General features: G+C 42.0%; 1 protein-coding gene across 1 annotated transcript in view; it reads left to right on the top strand.

Annotated features, from left to right (window-relative positions):
* DNAH11 (dynein axonemal heavy chain 11) overlaps window positions 1-16,284 on the top strand; it is a 299,590-nt gene that overhangs the window by 20,954 nt on the left and 262,352 nt on the right. The window contains exons 6-7 of the mRNA XM_084618686.1: window positions 6,807-7,018; window positions 12,657-12,890. Of these exons, the coding sequence (XP_084474812.1) occupies window positions 6,807-7,018; window positions 12,657-12,890 (446 nt within the window). The remainder of the gene's footprint in view (window positions 1-6,806; window positions 7,019-12,656; window positions 12,891-16,284) is intronic.

Here is a 16,284-nt window from a genome sequence, read left to right as displayed (position 1 = left end):
TGCTCAAGGTCATCCAGTAGCCAAGTGGCTGAGCTGGGATTAGAATCCAGGTCTCATGAGATCCAGTCCACTGTGCTCTCCACTAGGTCATACTGTCCCAGTTCAGCCTCCCATCCCTGTTAAGCAGGTAAATTATGCCCCTTTTATGAATGGGTCTCTTTCTCTCTTGTATGCAGATGTCAGCGCTTGATGTCCAGGTTCCATAACCAGATACGTCCTGTATCAAAGGAGGTTAGGTGTTGTAAACTGCTTTCTAGATGCTACTCTTCCACCACATGACTTATCTGCTATGCCGCTCCACAGTCAGTGTAGGGGGGACAGCAGGCCGAGCCAATGCATGGTTGCAGCACTTCTGTTTGAGCCAGAGGGTAGCCTATTAAGCCTGATCTAGAATATAAGAACAGCCATACTGGGTCAGAACAAAGGTTCGTCAAGCCCCGTATCCCGTCCTCTGACAGTGGCCAATGGCAGCTGCCCCAAAGGGAATGAACAGATAGGTTATCAAGTGATCCATGCCCTGTCACCCAGTCCCAGCTTCTGGCAAAGAGAGGCTAGGGACACCATTCCTGCCCATCCTGGCTAATAGCCATTGATGGACCTATCCTCCATGAATCTATCTAGCTCCCTTTTGAACCCCATTATAGTACTGGCCTTCACAACACCCTCTGGCAAGGAGTTTGAGGTTGACAGAGCATTGCGTGAAAAAAATACTTTCTTACATTTATTTTAAACCTGCTACCTATTTTCATTTGGTGGCCCCTTGTTCTTGTATTATGAAAAGGAGTAAATAACACTTCTATATTTGCTTTCTCTATACCACTCATGATTTTATAGACCTCAGTCATATCCCCCCCTTAGTCACTTCTTTTCCAAGCTGAAAAGTCCCAGTCTTATTAATCTCTCCTCCTGTTCTATACCCTTAATAATTTTTGTTGCCCTTTTCTGAACCTATTCCAATATACCTTTTTTGAGATGGGGCGACCACATCTGCACACAGTATTCAAGGTCTGGGCGTACCACAGATTTATATAGAGGCAATGATATTTTGTATCTTATCTATCCCTTTCTTGATTCTCAACATTCTGGTCACTTTTTTGACTGCTGCTGCACATTGAGTGGATGATTTCAGAGAACTATCCCCAGTGACTCCAAGATCTTTCTTGAGTGGTAACAGCTAATTTAGACCGCATCATTGTATATGTATAGTTAGGATTATGTTTTCCAATGTGCATTACTTTGGATTTATCAATATTAAATTTCATCTGCCATTTTGTTGCTCAGTCACCCAGGTTTGTGAGATCCTTTTGTAGCGCTTCGCGGTCTGCCTGGGACTTATCTTGAGTAGTCTAGGATCTTTGATCAAGGGGACAAGGAGACAGGTACAGCAATGAGCTCCTGAATTTACTTATCGATGCTTCCACACTGTAAGGATGTAGTTTTCAGCTCCCTAGTGGTGCTGGCTTTCCATGCATGCTAAAGGGCCAGTAGTACTCTTGTCCTGGAGTGTGTCAACTGCTATAGCAAAGGGATGTCGAGAGATCGGCCATGGTGTCACATCCCAGACCACAGAAATGGGATTCCTCCCCTGAAAACAAGCAGACTTTTGAGTTGGCTCAGAGTGTTGTTCTCTGTCTCAGAATGAGGCATCAATCAACCAGAGACTTAATAGGTTGGTTCATCTGTCACTGCTCTCCAGGCAGACGTAACAGTAATGGCATCTTGTCGAAGATCTGGCAGAGCTGTGTTTACTAGTACATGCAAATTGAAGGTTTGTGTATAGTTCAAACAGCCACTTATATTATAATACAAGTGGTTGAATTCAACTCCATGTTGACAAGTTAAGTGTGATAGCTGCACCCCCAGACGGCAGAGCAGTATTCTGCTGGAGCAAACACCAAGGCCAGTACAGATGTATGAAGGACCAAAGAATCTGTACCCCAGGAGGTTCCTCAGTTTTCATATCAAGGCAGCATGGGAAGAGAACTTCATTTTCAGGTGTTGCAGGTAAGGCCAGTATGTCACTCTATGTTTGAGGTTTTACTCCCAGGTATATGACAACTAAATGGAATGGCAGTGGCTGTTCTTGGGTCTGAATCTAGATGGGTTTATTAGCAAGAAGATTTCTTTTAGCTGTTCGTTACTGAGGTTCTGACTGTATTCCTTGTAGGCTGATGTGGTTCACTCAAGATATGATTAACAACCGAAGCTTCATCCTGCAAGTTGGGGAGAGAGTCAGTCACTTTAACATGGGTCAGTTTTGGCTTCCTTTTTGTTCAATATATACACATATGACCTTTTTGAAATGCAGCCCAAGAAGTATGTGTATGCTGATATCTATATTGCTGACACTGGAAACAACTTCCACGAGATTGAAGGGAATCTCAGCCAAGACCTGGATACTTTGACCACTTACTTCCAGCAATGGAGACTAATTCTCAATGAAACCAAGAAAGGGGCAACTGAAACAAGAGAAAGCAGCGATAATTTTCATAGCATCGGCATGGCTGGGACAGGTGTTCCCAACCCTAATTCATCTGGTGACATGTCTGCCTCTACATGTCCTCTGACTGACCTCCTGACCTAGGAGTCAGACTCCATAACGCTCCCCAATATATCATCCCTGCACCTCAAGGCCTGGCTCCTCAATGGTTCTTGGACCTAGAGCAGGAGCATTCTCCCGAAGTCCAGCTGGTTCTTTTAAATAGCAGGAAACTTACCACATATAGGACTTGACTACAGAAGTGGAAGCACTTCAAACACTATATCTCCTACTATTTTTCCCCTGGCATCCATCCTCGACTACTTATTAAACATGAAATCTATGGGACTGTCCCTGAGCTCAAGTTTTATTTAGATGCCATCATGGAATTCCATTCACCAGTAGAAGATTTGTCAGGCTTCACACATCCTATGACAGCAAGATCCCTTAAGGGCCTCCTTAACCGGTTCCCTTCAGTGTAGGATAATGTCATATCCTAGGACCTCAATTTAGTGCTTAATATGTAAGGAGACCCTCCCTTCAAGCCTGATCACTACTCAATCTGTCCTTCAAGATATCGTTCCTTGTGGTAATCACATTGGCCAGAAGGGTAGGGGAACTGAGAGTCCTCAGGGCTGACCCACAACATATGGTGGTGTGTTGTATCTGGACAAAGTTACATTGTATCCCCACCCTCACTTCCTCTCTAAAGTCTGAGTTCCACATCAATCAGGACATTCAACTGCCGATATTTTATCCCAAGTCCTGTTTACGCAGAGAAGAGACCAGTCTCTGTACACAGGATGTAAGACAAGCTGTGGCTTTCTACCTTCACCATACTCAGCCCTTCAGAGGGACCCTCTGGCGGCAGCTTCCCTGCCCTCTTTCGCTCCCCTTGTTCACCTCTCCTCCCTGGGCCGCTTCTCCTTTGGCCCGCTTGCATCTTGTGGGCCCTTCTATCAGGGCCTGCAGCCTGGCAGGTATTGGGCTGGAGCTCTCCTCAGCTCCCCCAAGCCTGCCCAGCACTGCGCTGTCCAGGGTGCTGGTCGTCTTCACTCAGGGACAGGCCTGCTCCCTTCCTGGGTAGCCTTTATATAGGGCCTAGCCTAGCTCTGATTGGCTGGCTGTAATACTGGCCCTGATTGGCTTTCTAACAGGCCCTCCCTGATTGGCTGCCACCTTGCGCAGCCGCTCTGGCCTGTTGTAGCCCAATCTGGCATGGGGGGTGGGGCAACCCCCCTCCACCACCACAGAAGATATGAGAAAAGGTAAACATCATACTCGGAGACAAAGAACTAGAATGAAGTGGAAAAATTTGTGTACCTTGGAGGACTGGTATAGAAGAATGGGAATTGTGAAGACGACATAAGAAGAATTGGACTAGATGCTACTGCATTCAGAAGACTGCAACATCCGGAAGTCTAAAGACATTCTTATAAAAACAGAAATCAGCATACATGAGAACTGTCATGCTGATACTACTGTACTGGGAGGAATGCTGGAGTATGAGGAAGGCCTATGAATGAAAAGTTTTGACTGCAGACATGAACTGGCTGAGGGGAATACTGAGAATTTCAAGACTGCAAAAGATAAAAAATGAAGAGATAAGAAAATAGCCAGGGCAAGAAATAAGGCTGTTACAAAAGATTCAAGAAAGGTTGCTGTAATGGTTTGGATATATGTCAAGAAAGCACCCGGAAAGGATACCATACAAGGCGATACGTACCAGAGTGCAAGGAACTAGAAATAAAGGAAGATCAAGGATGTGTTGGATAGAGGACACAGTTAAGAATGACAGAACAAAAACATTTTTAAAGAAGATCAAAGCTGTGTAGCTGGTACAAGATAAAAAGTGGTTAAAGACTGCAGTTGGCCCCATCATCGCTGTTGAGCTGACAGATGCGAATCAAAGGAAAAGAGTAGGTCCTTCATTTTTATAGCCTGATTTTCTATAACATCATTTGTACCTGACGAGACAGGAGTTGCTGGAATACCTTCTCTGATGCAGGATCCCATCCCATATTGCCTATGACGAAGCTGAGATACAACAGCAAAGCTAGGAATTGATAGTTAAGTGTCAGTGGCAGTGTGTTCCCTGAAGCAAGGTGATATGTGCTTCATGTTCTAGGGCTGACTGAAGGAGGATGTCCCTCTTGGCTGCTGAGATTCCCTCAGTATTGAGGTGCAGCATCAGGTGAACTGACTCCAAGCTAAGGTTTCTGACTCTGGCCTGGAAGAGGATCCCATTTGGAGAACCACTCCTTTGGGCTGTATTTGTCTCTGTTTTTCACAAGAAGAACTTGAACTCCAATTTTTCATTTTATCTACTTTAGCTTCCTTTTTCACTACTAACATGTAGGTTTGCTCCTCTTTGCTTTTTATGACCGTAACAATAGCACTTACCATAGGCACCAACTCTGTGGGTGCTCTGGGGCTGGAGCACCCACAGGGGAAAAAATGGTAGGTGCTGAGCACCCACTGGCAGACCCCCCTATCGGCTCCTCCTTCCTCCCTGCGGGAGGAGCAAGAACATGGTGTGCATGGGGTGGGAAGAGGCAGGGTGTGGGTGGGGACTTGAGTGGGGCGGGGCCTGGGGCAGAGCCAGGGATCGAACACCCCCCGGCACATTGGAAAGTCGGCGCCTGTGGCACTTACCCAGAATTCAGTTCTGGGTCATGCGGTTTTTCCCTTTAGGTATCTGTGACCAGTGGTGAATATAGTGTGACAGCCCGCCTACAGAATTTATTTTAACAGTTGGAACAAAATGTCAGAGAAAAACTATTTTAAAACAACCAACAATCCACATGCACGTCTATCTTACCTGAAGTCTTTCCAGCCCCTGATAGTAACCTAGGCAGGCTTAACCTCTTCAGAAACCTGAGTGGTATATAGGGTACATCTACTCTTCCAGTTGAAGGTGTAAATTCCAGCTTGAGGAGATGTATCCGCACTAGCTCTGTTGAGCTAGTGCAGTGAAAATAGAGTGTAGCTGTGTTGGCATGAGCGATGGGAGGGACTAGCTGCCCTGAGTATATTATAGTATCTTGGATGGGTGTGTATTTGGGGCAGCTACACTCTTTTGTGTACTGGCTCTATCAGAGGTAGTGTGGGTACATCTCCTCATGCTGGAATTGACAATTTGAGTGTGAAGTGTCAACATGGCATCCTTAGGCTGGCTCCCCTGAACACTTCCCCCATCTCTTAACAGTCCCTTTTTTAAACTGCTGTAGTCCTTTTGGTCTTTGGTTTGTGCAGGCCTTTTCCTATCATGGCATTGTCTCAAAACATCCTTCAAATGTTTGGGATGAAGTGGCTTAACTTCCCTCACAGCCCCTTTTATTACATTAACCCAATATATTCGTACGCTATCCCAATAACTAGGTCAACATTCAGTATTCATACATTATTACAGAGCTGCTCCTACTCCATCACATAGTGTGTCACTCAATGGGCTCTACTCTGGAGAAAATATCCTCAGCAGTTGTTATCCCATTGAGGTTTTACAGACCTCTGGACTACAAGGTCACAGAGGCCTTTCCCTGTATTAAAGGACTGCTTATGTGACTGCCAAAGCTTGCTCTCTTTTCAAAGATAGTCACAGATCCTACCAGTTGGGCTCATGAGAAAGATGTTGGTGTGGCATGTTGTGTCCCTTAATATCTTAATGCAAAGGGGATAGGAAGGGAGACTTCTTTCTTAACTGTCTAATTTTGCTGATATAGACAGCAACACACAAACACACTCCTCTTTGAGCACGGTTTGGAAACATGCTGCTTCTCCAGCAAACACAATTTTTAAAGAAGACTACAGGCCTCTGACTTGTCCCTCTTGCTATCATGAGAACTTGTTGGAATTGCACATGCCTATTACTTAAAATGTAGGTCTGCAGTAACTTCTGCATCACTCCAAGCTGGTTGGGTGAGGCAGGGGGAACAAACAGACAGAAAAGAAAGAGTTGTGATGCACAGATCCCTAACTCCCAGCAGTAGAACTGGTGAACAGGGAGTTGTCTGAGCCTTGTGCTGTGTGGTTGAGCTTCTATATCTTCACTACAATACTGTCTCATGCCCCAGAAACCTACATATATTTCTCCCTGGGTAAGAACTGTTGTTTTTTATATGTGTGGGGAAAAATTAAAATTATGATTAAATTTACAAAGTTAATCTCCTCCATTGACTGTGATAAACCTTCTTCTAATTTTTACAGGTAATACATTGAAAATATTTTCCTTTTAGACTAGAATAATTTTTCATTCCTCAATGTAAACAAGCTAATTTAGAAACAATCATATCTGAAGTTTTAGCGTTTTCTTTTTTTCTTTTTACAGCACTTATGGAAGCCCAAGATATTGAACTGTACCTGAGACCCCTGAGAAGACACATTCAGTTTCTTAAGGAGACAGAATTCCCCAAGATCCAGGCTTTAATTCCCCCTTTGTTTCACACCATCTGCCTAATCTGGAGTCACTCCCAGTTTTACAGCGTGCCTGCACGAATAATAGTTCTACTTCAAGAGTTCTGCAATCTGTTCATTAACCAGGTAGCTCAAAATATAAATCATAAACTATGTGTATCTAATAAATAAGGGCCAGTCAATAAGTAGTATGCTAATAACAAAAGAGAATGAATTTAGTGTGAGTTTTTTCTAATAAATAGTTGTCAAGGTTCCTTCCCCACTCTGAATTCTAGGGTACAGAAGTGGGGACCTGCATGAAAAACCCCCTAAACTTATTTTTGCCAGCTTAGGTTAAAACTTCCCCAAGGAACAAACTATTTTCCTTTTTTCCCGTGGACTTTATTGCTGCCACCACCAAGCGTCTAACAGATATATAACTGGGAAAGAGCCCACTTGGAAATGTCTTTCCCCCCAAAATTCTCCCCAAACCCTACACCCCTTTCCTGGGGAAGGCTTGATAAAAAATCCTCACCAATTTGCATAGGTGAACACAGACCCAAACCCTTGGATCTTAAGAACAAATGAAAAAAGCACTCAGGTTCTTAAAAGAAGAATTTTAATAGAAGAAAAAGTAAAAGAATCACCTTTGTAAAATCAGGATGGTAAATCCCTTACAGGGTAATCAGATTAAAAACATAGAGAATCCCTCTAGGCAAAACCTTAAGTTACAAAAAGACACAAAAACAGGAATATCCATTCCATTCAGCACAGCTATTTTATCAGCCATTTAAACAAAACAGAATCTAATGCATATTTAGCTAGATTACTTACTAAGTTCTAAGACTCTATTCCTTTTCTGTTCCTGGCAAAAGCATCACACACAGAGAGAGAATCTTTGTTGGTCATTTTGGTCAGGTGCCAGCGAGGTTATCCTAGCTTCTTAACCCTTTACAGGTGAAAGGGTTTTTCCTCTGGCCAGGAGGGATTTTAAAGGTGTTTACCCTTCCCTTTATTTTTATGGCAATAGCACAATTAGAAGATTAATCATGTTTCCGCAGAGATCTCCAATTACCATTTTGCTACTAAACCTGCAGCACAGCCAAATAATTAGAACTATCTGTGCTGCCATTTCATAAGTTCTTTATTTGAAAAATGCAATAATCTCTGCATAAAGAAGAAAAAGTATTCTTCAAAAATTATGCGGTGCTCAGCAAGTTGTTTCTTTTGTTGCCAGGTGGGTCTAATGTCTCTTTTCTTAGTTATCATTACACCCGCTATTTGCTTTATCAAATTGCAAACATGTGATAAAAGCTACTCAGATCAAGAAACTATGGAATTGGCAAGCAAATTGTCAGTGAATGACTTTGAAATGCTGCATTTTCTATATTCCCACAATTAATAAACCCTCCCTATTTAGCAGGGAAAGCCCCAATAATGTAAAACATACTGGCCTTTCCCACTTTTCCATTCAAACATCTCTCCTAGCCTAACATATTTCAGTGGAGCTAAGCCATGTGTTCATAGTGGTACTTTTAAACGTAGCCATTTCCTGAGGTCCAGTGTTGTGGACACTGTTCTTCTGGCCAAGCAAATAGGGCCAGGACTCCCTTAAACAGTCAACAGCATTTGTTAATTGGCCAAAAAAGTCACCTTTGAGAAACATAAGAGAAACTGACACTCCCTAGCCTACTTCAGAGCATGGGTGCACAGCTGCCACAGCATTCTAAGTTCCTGCTGGCCAGAGAATGAGAAATGAAGGAACTGATTTTCCTTTCACGCTGGACATTACTCCTGATTTATGCCATAAAGACAGAGACTTGTCAGAGTTCTTGCTGAACAGGGAGCAGGACCACTCGGAGACAGCTTTGGGAGGACCGAGTATACTATTGCTGCAGCAATATTTGGATTTCATGTTTGCAGTGGAATTGTAGTGGTGCTCAGCTTTTCTCAGGAAAAAAATGGTGTGAGCACCTGTACCCCAGAAGAAAATATACAGTTATTTTTGTGAATGCAAGATGTGATACCAGCGTGGCAGAAGGTAACAGTGGTTGCTGTGCCAGTATGCAGTCATGTAGCCAAGCCTTTGGAAGAGAATTAGGCTCCAGAAATCTACTTTGTCTCCCACATTAAACAACACTATGCTACTGAGCATTCCCTGTCTATTTTTATTTATAGATTAGGTTTTTCAGTGGCCTGTCCCCATTTTGTCATGCCTTCATTTTTCCATGCCATCTCCGTCCCTGCTACTATGTTTATGCTGGATTCTGGAAGGCTGAGTTACAAAGTTTGAATGTTCATGTTTCCATTGAAGCTTTCCTGAATGCTCTAGATTTCCTGCAGTAACTATTATTACATTCTCCCTTTTTTATTCTGTATTTACAGAGTAATTAATCTAGTCTTACTATTGCTACCAACATGTTTTTTAAAATAAAAAACATATGCCAAAGGCCACAGGGAAAAAAAAAAACAAAAGCAGAGGCCACAGAAACCACAGTATATATGAATGCTCCAAACATAGAAGACAGATTCTATTTTAAAAGGAGAACTGTTAGTAGACTAGTGTTAATGATGTAGGTGTGATTCTGTTTTACTTCTTAATTCTGATCTCTGACAGAATAGGCAGCAACACTTGGAACCAATTAGAAGTAATGCTGACTGACTTGAAAGGAAACCTCAAAGAATATATGGCCACTTCTATGCTGGCTGCAAAGTAGAGGCATGGAGAGTTGTGGAGCTAAATAATGAAAAATAACTGGGGGTGGGAGTATAATGTGCTCTCTGTTTGGGAGCGAGGAGCAGTGAGGGAAAAATAAAAGTGAGATAGCAGCAGAGCCGGGTTTTTCCCAGTCTGTTGTGTGGGTAACTTCTCATTTGAAGTATACAAATTTAATACATTCCGTTCTTAGATCTGATATAACAACCATTAATTACAAGTTTGCATCAAATTGGAATAAGCCTGACCAGGTAAAAACAATAATGCTTTACTCTTATATATAGACAGAGAATTTTCATCCAAGGCTGTTAGTTCTCTTAACAGATGTCAGCTGCATCATTTTTACAACACCCCAGTTGTCGTTATAATCCCCATTTTACTGTTGTGGAAACTGAGTGCCCAAAGTGGTACTGAAACTTATGGGTCAGTGGTAGGTCTGTGGATCAGTGTAGGTATTGGATTGCTTTTTGACAGTAGGACCCAGTCTCCTGTCTAACTGTGAGACTACTGTCTCCTGGTACTGTTTTACAGCAGTCCCATCTATTTTTTTTTAATAATTCAGGACTGGGTGTCCAAATATCAGGGTTATTTCCAAACTCTGTCACTGACTCAGTTTGTGATGTTGAGCTGCTTTATTGACCACTCTGTGCTTCAGTTTTATTATCTGTAAAATAGAGATCCTAATACTTGCATACCTCACAGGGATGTTGTGAGACTTAATTCATTAATGCTTGTGAAGCACTTTGAAGTAATCTGATGGAAGGAGCTATTGAAGTACAAATTATTATTATTTATTATTGTTATTTTATTTATTTTAACAGTATATTTGCTTCCATAAAAGGTAGATATTTTTACCATGCACTGATCCTATATTACTCAAGTCAACTGAAAGTCAAAATGGGCTTCTGTCTCTGTATTTAAAATGTTTTTATCTAGTTATTTCATGCAATACTTTAGCCATTAAAGGAGTCAGTAATAGTATATTTACTGTGTTATTAATTAATTGTACCGTTCCAGTTTTAATAGAGTAATGCTAATAATTAAATACTTTTTCAGGGGCTTTGAATGTAACCATACACAGTTATGTAATAACCTCAAGAGACTAAATATATTTGCTATCTGCCTAGTGAAGCCTTGATTAGATTGGTTGTACTGAATGGTTCACTAGAGTAAAGTACTTAATATGAAAATAGACAATGAGAATAAACAGTCATATACAGGAATGCTGTCTATAAGATAGTTAAACTTAGCTATGTTTTGTTGAAAAAGCCAGTAAATTTGTAAAAAGAGCCTCATCTCATATTTAATACTCAGACAAAACTCTGATTAATTTCAATGGGGCATTTTGAGAATAACTTTTTAAATGTAATAGAAATCTCATTGGTAAAGGCTTAGTCCAGGTCACTATTGTAATGAGCAAAATAGATAAGCAACCTTTGTGTTAGGCTACAATTTTGTTAAATTATTTCTTACATTCTTTGGAAATTGCTTTCTATTTCACAAAGAAAGTTTTTTGCCTTGCAATTTTTGCTGTTAAAGAAAAATTCAACTATAGATAATTACATGATTTGCTTAACTTCTTATTTAAAAATATTTATAGTTAGAAATCTACTATCTTGAAACCTCTGTAACTCTATCCGGAGTCTATATGCAAAATTATTACAAAAGCTATGTTAGAATGTTACGGTTGCAAAGTCAAGCATTCAAAAGTTAGGAAATATCAGAATTAAGGTTGCTCGTGCAACCTTTGTGTGTTTGTGCTATGACACCCTTTAATTACATGATCATTAACTATTTTGTGCACAGTTGGAACTTTGGGTTGGAGGAGTTCTGGGTTCAATTTAGTCTTGAGGAGAGTGTTCTCTAGTGGTTAGACCCTGCTGCTCGCTCCGCACCCAGCCTGTCCCTCTCTCTCTCTGCTCCTGTCCCCTGACCTATTCCTGTTCTCCCTTCTCTTATCCCTTTTCCTGCCTCTGCTGCTCTGCTTCTCAACCCTCTGCATTTGAGTCAGGATACCTTCCTCCTTCTCCAGAGGCTCTACTGAGCATGTGCAAATGGCAATTTTCCAAGGTTTATAATTCGGTCAGATTTGGCTGCATTCTCAGGGAGAAAACAAAAGACAACTTGGTGACTTCCGTTGCCAAATTTCAGGTCCCTGCTCTAAAGAACAGAAGTGCAAGAGCATCTCAATGAAACACTTGTAAGAATTTTTTAACATGAATAAAACAATGTCTTTATTTCACACTTAGAAATGGCAGGACCTTTTTTTGCAGAACTTGAAGAAATGAATAAACATTCAGTCTGAGCCTGATATGGAAAGCTTCATCTTGAACAAGTAAAGTTTTGTACAGTTAGAAGTAGCAGGGTCTAATAATGGGAAGTGTTGGGCAACATGATTATTGGTGGTGCTGCCAGATCCACCTATAATAAAATAGTTCCTATGACACAGCTATTTCTGGTTTTCATTTTGAATAGCTAAAGAGTCCATGAATGAGCCTCCTCTTTTTTTTTTTATTTTTTCATATAAAGTCCAGTAACTTACAAAATAAAAAAGTCATACCAGTCTCAGGCTGGCAGTTCTAACAGTATGTGTAATAAAGATTAGAGAGCTAAAATAGGAATTTAGCAATAAACAGATAAACCCATCTCTAACACTAAGTAAAATTTTCCCCAAGTGTTGCCGATCTGTTTTTGTTTGTGTTTTTCCCCCCACTATGAACAAACCACTGCACTGTGACTGTGTACAAAGATAGCACACCAGGGCTCGCTTAATTCCATGGGTTACATGACAAATTTGACATTTGAGGAGATGATATGCTGCAGCAAATATTGATTTTTAAAACCTGTTTTTGTTTCAGTCATCTTAAATGTAACTTGGGAAAACTGACAAGCTAGAATTTTTAGGCCTAACAATTTTTAATTATTAATATATTAATATATAAATATTATAATTAATTTAAATACTGTTAGCACTTGTATAGAGGGTAAGTGTCTTTTTGACTGAAGTTATGGCTAACTTTGATAAGCAGTGACTTTTTTGTTCTTCCCCTATCTTTTTTTAAATTGTAGGCTAGATCATACCTCTCCCCACAAGATCTTTTGAAAGGAGAAATTGAAGAAACATTAGAACATGTGCAAATAGCTGTACATACCTTAAGGAGCTTTAAGAATTTCTTCTTTAGCCACAGAGAGAAGTTGGCAAGTTACTTCACCAATGGCAAGGAATTTAAACCATGGGATTTCCAATCTAATATGGTCTTTGCCAGATTTGACCTATTTCTCAACCGTGTAGTGAAAATTGAGGTATTATTTGCAATTATATTTATCCATTTTTCAAGCAGCATAGATTATCTGAGAATGCCTGCACCACATCTGAAGCAGGGGGGACAGTGTCCGGGCTTGCTGGAGGAAGGGAGCAGTGCTTTGAGTGGGGTGGGGGAGGGGGGAGGAGTTCAAAAACGGCAGCAAAAAGGTGGGTGGGGGTCAGCTTGGCACACTGACTCATCCCATGGGAAGGTAGGGCAAAAGGTTGAAAAGGTGCAAGCCCAGGCATTAAAGCCCTTTCTCCAGGCAGCAGGCAAGTCAGCACCCATCCTTCCTCCCTCCCCTTGAGGTGGTGAATATCAGGTTTGGTCAGGACCTGCTGTGGGCATTGCGCTAGTCACTTCTTTTAGGGGGGCTCGGAAGGAATTTTTCTCTGACCACCAGATTGGCCTAGGTGAAGTGGATTTTTTCTGCCTCCCCTACAGCGGGACGTGTGGGGCGGATGTCCACTGCGGATACTCCAGTGACCAGATAAATGGCCTCGTAAAGGACCTTAAAAAGGAGGTGCTGGTTAAAGGAACAGAACATGTTGGAGGGAGTTTAGGGCTCCTGTGATTGGTATGGCAGGGAGCCAAGCCCTCTTTCGTATAGCCCACCTTAACCATCCTACGAGGGCGGGGGGGGTGGTGGTGAATGGTAACGTCCAAGCCATGACAGGTTTCAGAGTAGCAGCCACGTTAGTCTGTATCCGCAAAAAGAAAAGGAGGACTTGTGGCACCGTAGAGACTAACAAATTTATTTGAGCATAAGCTTTCGTGAGCTACAGCTCACTTCATGGGATGCATTCAGTGGAAAATACAGTGGGGAGATTTATATACACAGAGAACATAAAACAATGGGTGTTACCATACACACTGTAATGAGAGTGATCAGGTAAGGTGAGCTATTACCAGCAGGAAAGCACGGGGTGGGGGGAGGGAACCTTTGTGTAGTGATAATCAAGGTGGGCCATTTCCAGTAGTTGAAAACAATGTTGTCTGTGGGACCTGGATGGAAAATAAAGGGGGCTGGTGGAAGTCCCGGGTAGTTATTTGAATGAACATGGAGTTGCGTGCTGCACTGTACACTTTTATCTGCTGGGTAGTCCCAGACACCTCTAATGATAAAATTGTGGCCTGATTAAATCCATATCAAGTGACTCCTGTCCTCCTTTCGGTATACCCAGACAAACAAGTTTTCTTCTCTTCCTGAAGGGAGTTGGAAGTGTGTGTGACAGGTTTGGTCACAGAGACCCCCTTGGGACTGTCACCTGATGTGCTGAAACTACCTCTGAGCCCATAAGGAAATAGGGACAGAAAAGTAATCAAAATAGGTGAGGGTGAAGCCCAGAAGAAGCTAGAACAGCACAGGTTGCAAATTGCTAAGAAGGAAAGAGGTGCACAAAGACAGGTATCCTACAGGTGGAAGTTGGGATCCTGGTAACTGCTGCAGTGGGAACAGACCCCACGGACTCTGTAGCTGGAAGCAAGCCCCAACCTGAGTGAAGGGGGGTGTAGGGGGGGATTTTGTTGGCCAGTGAAGGGTCTGTCATAGCTGTGAGCCCACAACTGGATCAGGGTCACATTCCCTTTTGGGGGACACAGGTATGTCTTGCTCAGAGGGGAGCCCAGAGAGGAAAGTCCAGACGGAACGTGAGGGGGAACAGGAGGGTCTGCCCACCTTTTGTAGGGAGGCTATTCCCCAGGAGGAGGGTGAAGGATTTGCATCTGAAATGCCTGACCCCTCACCTGTGGATCAGGTTTTAAGGGAAAACTAGGGGTCAGATCTCCTGGAGGGGAGAGTCGTCCCAGCTGACCTTTTGGGAACAGAGAGTAGGATGTCCAAGGGGATCTTACCAATCCAAAGCACTCCATTAAAAGATGTTCCTGCTCTGCCTTGAAGAGACGGTTATTTCTTACAAGCATGAGGAAGAAAAACTTCACAAGTGGGTAAAATCAACACAAAGAGATTCCAGAGGGAGGGGCCAAGTGCAGGCATGGTTGTAGTGCACCCTTTCCTTGCCAAAACCTCAAACACATGCCTGAATTAAGAGCTTTCTCCAAAAAAGCAAGAGAATGTGTGTCTGAGCACCTACCATGGTACACAAAGGGATTGGAAAATACAGTAGATACCGGGCAAGCCAGGCTATGTGAACAAAGTCTGTCCATCATAAATTGGCTGTTAATCTTGTGTCTTTTTCTACTTCATCTATGGGTCAAGACAAAGAAGTTGATGCTAATGGTAAACCCTTTTAAAAATGTGTTACATACCTGATTTTTGGAAAAAGCTTTTATACATGCTTGGGATGGTGACAAAACAGTCCCACAAATGTGTTGCTTTTCATCTTATACCTGGAAGCTTGGCATAGCAGCAAAAGCATAACAGGCCTACACTGTTGTGTTGAAGGGGAAACTGAGGCACATCACCTCATGGCATTGGTGGCTAAATGCCAAGACACCTACACTTTAACAGATATGGCTACCTGCATTCTGCTAGCAATACTACACTCCAACATGTTTTCAGGCACCCGGGGACCAGGAACCGCAAACCTTGCTAGGACACCCATGAATGACATCATATGGTTTAAAGGTACTGGGAGGGTGTGTAACGAGAGACAAACAGGTATTTTACATGTACTGCCTCCACCATGGAGAGCGTCCAGGACTCTGGCAGTAAGTTCAGGATGAGGGTGTGATGTTGCACTCCATATGTTTTATAGAAATATGTTTATAAGTGTGAATATGATGTAACTGGAATATGCTTCATGCAAAAGGTCTCTTGTAAGGTGTCATTACAAAGCTTATGATCTACCAAGTGTGTTCATCATATTTGTTTGCATGCATTATTTCTATGTCTGGAGTCCCAAGCCATCACAGAAAAGGGGCTCAGAGGTACTTTCAGCACATCGGTGACAGTCCCAAAGGGGTCTCTGTGACCGAGCCCGTCACAGCGTGCATTTCTAAATACATTATCAAACAGTTCCCTTAATCCTTCTGGGACACAAGATACTTATTTCCTTCATTTGAAATCAGAGAATATAGAAATTTAATTTAATTTGGCACAGACTAGCAAGAAGGTGACACTAGGTTCAGCCTTACTTCTCTGAATAAAATTTAAGTTTAACTTTCATGTTAATATTTTGTTGCGCATAATGACAAGAAATCAATACGTTCTGCATGAAAGTGTTTAAGTTCCACTAATTCTTTCTGCTTGGATGCTGATGAAATTAAAACAAATTTTACAGTTATATATTTGGATTGGATAATTTTAATTTGTTTCCACTTGAGTTCTAATCCTGTGCGTGACTCTCTGCGTGGATGAACCCTGTGTTTACATGGAGTCACTTGAGAATCTGGACCTTCCTTTTTTACATCCTGGTTACTCAAGGTGGTGC

This window comes from Lepidochelys olivacea (genome assembly GCF_965140295.1).
Source record: "Lepidochelys olivacea isolate rLepOli2 genome assembly, chromosome: 2".
In the NCBI taxonomy this organism is placed as follows: domain Eukaryota; kingdom Metazoa; phylum Chordata; order Testudines; family Cheloniidae; genus Lepidochelys; species Lepidochelys olivacea.
Note: the sequence above shows the minus strand (reverse complement) of the source record. Positions and strands in the feature narration are given on the sequence as shown.